This window comes from Bufo bufo, chromosome 2 (assembly GCF_905171765.1).
Source record: "Bufo bufo chromosome 2, aBufBuf1.1, whole genome shotgun sequence".
In the NCBI taxonomy this organism is placed as follows: Eukaryota; Metazoa; Chordata; class Amphibia; order Anura; family Bufonidae; genus Bufo; species Bufo bufo.
In genome coordinates this window covers 200,516,779-200,524,643 of record NC_053390.1, presented here as the reverse complement: position 1 = coordinate 200,524,643, position 7,865 = coordinate 200,516,779, and the positions used below count along the sequence as shown (strand labels likewise).

Below are 7,865 nucleotides of genomic sequence, written 5' to 3'. Positions count from 1 at the left end.
ACAAATAATAAATCCGTCTGCATCAATTTTCAGGTTTATTTGTGTATTATTGTGCCAATTCCCAAAAACTAAATAAATACTGCAAAATATTGTATATGCTTGACCTTAAATTCAGGTTTCTCATCATTACAGGGATGCACTCAAATGATGAAAACAAATCTGTTTTTTTTTTTTTTTCAGATACTGGCTTTGGTGTCCAAAAATCATCATCAATATAATGGTCAAATTTCCGTATAAAATATTCTGTTAATAGATTCATTCTATGAACTCAAAGCAAATAGTCATGAAATAAGAAAACACAAAATAAAAATGCAACTATTAGGAGTTTCAAAATTGTACACTTTTTATGTGACAGGTGCAGTGTGGCAAAAAAGGTGTCTCTTTGTGAACATACAGTTACATAGATCCATAAAGAACAGACGATTCTATGAATTAGTAACTGAATTAAATTATATGTACTGAAAATGTCAATACCAGAGGACGTCTTTCCATCTAATTCATGAGGACCAAGATGTACTAAGCCAGAGTAGAGGTAATAAAATCATTACAAATTTGGACAACTGGAATCCAAACAGGATAAAGCTGTAATTGCCACTATGAATGGCGGCGACCAGGATATCTTTATTAAAAAAAATAATGAGAAAAAAAATATTAACATTAATTTTTATTGATTGAGACTTTGAATATTTTTATCTGATTCAAATGTTAACAATTGTAATAAAGTCTCCAACTCATCTGTGGCAAAAATACTTTGCAAAGTTTGTCTTTTTTTTTTTTTAATAATACTCTTGAACAAATACAATACATTAATCGTCTAACAGCATTTTCTTTACATATTTTCATCTTCAAAAATATTTTCTCTATAGAAGATGTTTTATTTATTTTTTTATATTTTTTTATCCATTTTTACGAATGCTTTAAAACGCTGCTCTTTGAGGAAACACTGACTCAGTACATCACAGCCATCGTCTATTAAATTTTAATGCCCCTTCCCAAAACAGAATAGAAAAATGAGAAAAAAAAAAAAAAGAAGTATAAAAAAAGTAAAACAAAAACATCAAACATCCATCCCTCGTGTCCTCACAGCTTTGAAAGTTCCAAATAAAATTCAGTGGGCCAAAACTAGTTTTGAACAAGTGCTCTCAAATAGATAGGGTCATTCTTACCAAGCTTTAGATCAAAACGAAAATGGTGGGAATCGGGTATATACAAAATGTAGCCGTAGTGGCATATCTATTCACAGCTTGTTAATATTTTAAAATTAAGAGTTAACATCTAAATCAGGACTAGGGAAGGAATAATTGTAAACCTTCGCCTTGAGTACTCTTTTCAAGTCCAGTTTTATAAGTGTCGCGTCTATACCTAGGCACATGAACTGACTGTGCTTAGGCAAGGACGCTCAAATACAACCTATAGGAGGAGAGGGTTGAAAAATACAATCATTTTTTTTTTTTTACCAATGTTCAAACTGCTGTATTACCAGATACACAGTGTAAATAAACATTTTTTTCTTTTTACATCCTGGTATACATTAGCAATATATTGCAAAGGTTTAGCAAAAGTTACCCTTTGGTACAATAAGGTACCAAAGCTTTTGAGTAAATAGTGTATTTTGGTCTTAATTTCCCAGCTGCCTTATGTCAGTAAAGAATACATCTGGTATATACATATAAGAAAACCAGGACTGGAGTAGAAAGTACCGCTGATTTAGAGCCAAAAGTGCATTGAAAATTCAAAGTCAATTTCTGCTCCTGCCAGCAAAAGTTTTCAAAATAATATTTAAAAAAAAAAAGAAAAAAAAGAAAAAAAAATGAAGAAAAAAAAAATTATATATTTTCACAAGACATTCTACCCACCCCATCTGCCCAAACAACCCCACCCCAGTTCTGCTTCTCCCCCCAACAATATGTCTATATATATATACAACATGATTGGTTTCTGTAAAATGTATCAAACCTCAATAGTTTAATAAAATCTCTTCTTTTTTTTTTTATTCCTGACGAACAAATACCAAAAAAACAACAATGTTTAACGCAGCAGCAGTAACCTTAAGGCTGCAGTTTTATGCTTCTCTCTCTCTTTTATGTATTAAATTGTATATATATTTTTTTTTGCTTGTACTTTAACAGAACAAAATGTTTGTAGGAACCAACAGATATTCACATTTTTGTTGGTTTGTCGTTAAGTTTTATCTCCTCTTTTCTCTCTAGTCTCTCAAATGTGTTATTGAACATCAATAAATTAATCTCTTCATCCCTGAGTTTTAGTTTGAAGTGTGAGGCACTTTAGAAGATTGGAAGGTTTTTGTCTTCACTGGATGCTGACCCAGCATAAGAGGCGTTTTCTTGCTAACCAAACTTCTGAAAGTGCCAAGAAGGTAAAAGTCATAACTAGATCTTACTTAAACACCACCACTAAACTGGCTCAGGGCTGAAGGGGTTAATCACAGACTTCGACAACTGTTGTGCATCATGGGTTATGAAACAGACTAAAATTGTGGGCAGCCATCTTCCACAAAGTAGGACTTTTCACTGTACTGCAGGACACATAGGCGAGTCCCAGCAGAGGAACTGTGAACACATAGCTTTCACCCCTCAGAGTACTCAAGACACCAGGGACTCGCACCTCTCACCTTCGTCCAAATACAGGCTAATAGACACATAAGCCTCACAAGCCCTCCAACAGAGGCATAGGAAATACATACCTCTTAATCCTCACACTGAGATAATAGCACATACCTCTCACCATTTTCCCCAAGGAACATCATGGACAAAACTTTGAATAATCAAGTTATCTCTTTCCACAAAAGGGGTTATGAATAAAGGAAGAGTTTCGACACAAAACACAACTGTTACTTCAAGACTCCTTCCCGCTGTTTGAATCTTCGGTTTGTATAACAAGCACCAATGTTCTGATGGATTGAAAATTTGAGTGACAATCAGGGACACTTGAGAGGTATGCCAGGGAGCTTGCTCCGTGCTCAGATTTGCCCAGAGGCACCCTGGTGAGTAAAAAGAATTACAGGCACTAGTGTCCGACGGACGTCAGAGATAGATAGAGAAAGAGAGAGGAGGTGCGAAAAAGAGAGAAAGGGAGGGAGAGAGAGAGAGCACGCCCGTTAAAATGGGGAATGTACGTTTTGCAGGTTCTCCTTGCTGTCATTGTTAATAATATTATTGTTCTTTTATTTGAATGGCAAAAACTGGCCTCTCTCATCTATAGTCCTCCTTGGGATATTCTAACGTCACCAGATTTCCAAAGCCCATCCGTAAACTTTCCATATCGAAGGTTTCAATTTCTCTTTCTTGGCGTTCAAAAAGATGCTTGATCCTCTCACTGCGCTCCTTCTGAAGGGCTGCCAACTCCTCTTCAATCTAAAACAAGTAAGAAATCACCCTTTCATGCTACTGATCGACATTTCAGCTTATATATATATATTTTTTTTCTTATTTTATTCCAGGTACAATAAAACATTCAAATCTGCACTGTTCATGCGCTACTTTCATCCCTTCGTTAAGCTTATCTCAAAGTAATTTAAGTGTAAGGCTTTATTTCTTATGCACATACTTAAGGGTCCGTGGAGAAGGATGCTAAGTACTGCACCAGACAAAGTCATGGGCTGCAATGAACTGCAGCGACAGCACATTGTTTGGCATAGCTGGGAATTCTAACCTTCGGTGATTGGCTGGATCCCTTCAGCCAGTCAGAGGCGGCCAGTGATGACATCACCTGTTGCTAGGAGTTTCCAGCAAAGGGTTGTCGGTGAAGATGAGTAGCAGATTTTAGAGTATGTATATTAATATAAATTCTTTGCTGGAGGACGGTATGAGCGTGCAGTGCACAGTCTGCTATTCTGGATGCTAGAATACGGATTCCAAGCTGCATTTCTCACAGCACACAATTACTGAGAAGCCCTAATGTATCGGACCTCTATATTTCTTGAAGAAGATGTACAGGAAGAACGTTTATTTGATAGGATTGTAAATGGGATGCACCCAGAGTTACTGGCAAAACCAGTGCCTATGGTTAAGGCGGCAGTCACACAACCGTATTTTCGGCCTGCATTTTTTGTGGGTCAGATGTGGACCCATTCATTTAAATGGGGCCGCAAAAGAGAAGGACGGCACACCGTGTGCTGTGCACCGTAGGTCTGTTCCATGGCCACACAAAAAAAAAAAAACTACCGTATGTCCTATTCTTGTTGTCCGTTTTGTTACCTAGTGCAGGACCTGAGGAAGGGGAAAGTGTGGGATGCACAGAGACGGTATCCGCGATTTGCAGACCACAAAATGGATACAGTCGTGTGAATGCCCCCTTACATGTACTGACTTAAGACACAATAAAGGAGATTTAAGACGGGCTTGATAACCCCTTCACTGCCAGACAATTCACTTAATTCTACCGAGGTGCAGGCCTCATCATAAATTAAACATTGTCCAGCATTCGGTGAAGCTAAACTGAAATCTATGGCAGTTTGTAGTGTGACAAATGTTCTGCTTTACCAGAACAACGGTAAACACTGACATTTCAAAGGGTTTTTCTACATCTGTATACTGATGACCTATCCTCTGGCTAGGTCATCAGTATCTGATCACTGGGGGTCTGACACCCAGGATCCCCACCGATCAGCTATTTTTCACAGCTTACCAAGCACAGTGCTGTACACTGTATAGCGGCCGAGCTTGGTATTGTGCTCAGCCCCATTCACTTGAATGGGGAGGAGCTGCGCCTGGGCCACGTGAAATGAACATATAGTCATTGGCATAGGAAAAACCGAGAGAAGTCCATGGCTCTGCTGCCTTCTCAAACAGCTGATAAGCGGTGGTCAGATCCCTACTGATCAGATATTGATAGGTTATCAGTATAAAAATCTAGGATAATCCCTTTAATTGCAAAGTTTATAGGAGCGCGGTCAACTTCTTTTATTAGATAGAATCGATGGGGGTCCATCAATCAGTCTATGACATCGGAAAAGAAAAGGATTTAACATGCTTGGACCAGGAATGGGACATTTACTAAGGTTCAAATATTCCTCCATAGATTTCCACAACATATTTGATTTTAATGTAACAGATGGCTTAACTTTTTCCGGACTCTTGGAGACCGTGTTTGAAGATAAGGGCTCATTCAGATAGCTGTAGTGTTTTGCGGTCCACAAAATACGGTTACAGGTCCACGTGCATTCTGTATTTTGCGGACCGCACATGGCCAGTACCATGATAGATTATGATAAAAAAAAGATAGGAAATTCGCTATCATTTTTGGGGGGCTGCGGAACGGAACTACGGATGCAGACAGCACACGGTGTGCTGTTCGCCTATTTTGCAGCCCCAATAAAATGAATGGGTCCGCACCTGTTCCGCAAAATTTCAGGTCGTCTGAATGAGCCCTAAATAAGAGAAACAAAATAAGGCCTTGTAACGGCAAGAATAACGTAGTCTGCAGCATTACACTTGGCGTCAAAAAAACTCTAACCAGTAAGGGTATTTTCACACTTGCGGCAGAGTATTCCAGCAGGCAGTTCCATCGCCAGAACTGCCTGCTGGATCCGGCAATCTGGACGCAAACGGATGCGGATCAGTCTCACAAATGCATTGCAATACAGGATCAGTCTTTCCGGTTGTCATCTGAAAAAACGGATCCGGTATTTATTTTTTTCATAAATGTAATGGTCTGCGCATGCGCGGATGGAAAGAACGGATCCGTTTTGCCGGAACACTTGGGGCCGGATCCGGCATTAATGCATTTCTATGCAAATTTAATGCCTGATCCGGCATGTGTTCAGGATTTTTGGCCGGAGAGAAAACTGCAGCATGCTGCGGTATTTTCTCCGGCCAAAAAATTTATGAGGGACTGAACTGATGCATCCTTAACGGAATGCTCTCCATTCAGAATGCATTAGGATAAAACGGATCAGTTTTTTCCAGTATTGAGCCCCTAGGACGGAACTCAATACCGGAAAACAAAAACGCTACTGTGAAAGTACCCCAAGAAATCTGATGGAGGCAGTATAGGTCGATGGGTTCAGCCAAAATGTGTTATAATCTATTTCAAGAGATCCATGAAAGTTTCTATTGGTCTGTTAATAAAAGAACTGATGAAGCTAATGTGAACAGAAAGTGTTGAATCCAACACTTCGGCTACTTTCACATCTGCGTTTTTGCTGGATCCGTCATGGATAGGCAAAAAAACGTTTCAGTCATGATAATACAACCGGATCCGTTCAGAACAGATGCCGACGGTTGTATTATCTTTAAAATAGTTATGACGGATCCGTCTACAAAACTATTGTAGGTCAATGGGAGACAGATCTGTTTTCCTTTGTGTCAGAGAAAACTGATCCATCACCATTGACTTATATTGTGAGTCATGACGGAACCGTCTTACTCCGCATCCCAGGACACACTCACAAACACTGCAGAGCTTTTGTGCGAGTCATGTGGGACGCAATGAAACGGAACACAATGCATTCTGGTACACTCCGTTCCCTTCAGTTCAGTTTTGTCCCCATTGACAATGAATGGGGAGAAAACTAAAGCGTTTCCCCCCCCCCCCCCCCCCCGTTATTGAGATCCTATGATGGATCTCAATAGTGGAAAAAGCACAGGTGTGAAAGTAGCCTTATAAAGGCATGCCGTGGATTTGGGAATCCAATGCATGTCCTAACACACATCAGTATGGAGCTACAAAGTATACCCTAATTTAGCTGCAAAAAATATTAGTACCTTCTGTTCCAGGTGCGCTCTGCGAAGGGACACCCTCTGTTCCAACTTTTGCAGTTCACGCTCATGCTGTGCCTCCGTCTGCATCTTGATCTTGCTCTGGTAGGCATTGAGCAGCTCCATTTCCTGTTGAAGCTGTTGCCTTAGAGCCTGGCATTCTGCTTCTTGAGCCTCATCCAAGCGCAACTGTAACAGTAACATAGCAAATGTAACACAAAAGGAGGGTCGACATTGCTTAGATTTAGAAAAAATTAAATGTGGCTTCCTTGGGACAATATCAAATCAAATGTCTAACCACCAAAGTTCCCACTAAACTTTTGAAACTACTGGAGGGGCATTTTGGGACCCGAGTGCTGCCCCCTCTAAGCCAGGCAATTCAGAACCAAATCAAATAAATATTAACATACACCCTAATAATTAGCTATAAAACAGCAGATATACAGTGTCACATTGCAATCAGGCACTCAGGCCTAGCACCGTGAAGTTGGTTGTCTACAACCCTGGTGGTCTAGGGTGCTAGTGTCAGCATCCCTAGTGTCGGGGACAGAGAAATGTTTACTTTATAAAAGGGTTTTCCGAGATTTTAATCTGACTGGTGGAGGTTCCCTGGACACCTGGGACCCCCACCAATCAATTGTTGGAGAAGGAACCACAGTAGCGCCGCAGCCTTCTCTCTGCTCACCAAGCACAGCACCGTACATTGTATAGAGGCTGTAGTTGGTATCGCAGCTCAGCCCTATTCACTTCAATTGGGCTGAGCTGCACCTACGCCATATGACTGGATTAGGAAAAGCAAAGAGAATGCCGTGGCGCTGCTGCAAGTGCCGCTGCCTTCTTGAACAGCTCATCGGTGGGGGTCCTGGGTGTTGGACCCCCACCAATCACATACTTAAGACCTATCCTCAGGTCACCTATATTAAAGTCTCGGAAAACCTCTAAGATTCCTAGTAGATGGCAGTGGAATGGTTAATGCTGCATAACTGGGGTCCAATAGTTACCTCTTCAGACTCCAGCGTTGTCCTGTATGTAACCTGAACATTGTTCAGCTTCCTGTTTCCTCCTGTACTGATCAGAGGATGAGTGCAGAGAGGCTTTAACTCTATGGCTGCACAGTTCTCTCTATGGTCAGGCAGAGTGATTTAA

General features: G+C 40.4%; 1 protein-coding gene across 5 annotated transcripts in view; it reads right to left on the bottom strand.

The window, feature by feature from the left end:
* Positions 1 to 647: 647 nt before the first annotated feature.
* Positions 648 to 7,865, bottom strand: part of TAOK3 (TAO kinase 3) — a 227,603-nt gene continuing 220,385 nt past the window's right edge. For all 5 annotated transcript variants that reach the window (XM_040416023.1, XM_040416022.1, XM_040416020.1 and 2 more), the window contains 2 exons: positions 6,726 to 6,908; positions 648 to 3,374 (listed from right to left, as the gene is read on the bottom strand). In XM_040416023.1, the coding sequence (XP_040271957.1) occupies positions 3,213 to 3,374; positions 6,726 to 6,908 (345 nt within the window). In that variant the 3' untranslated portion in view covers positions 648 to 3,212. The remainder of the gene's footprint in view (positions 3,375 to 6,725; positions 6,909 to 7,865) is intronic.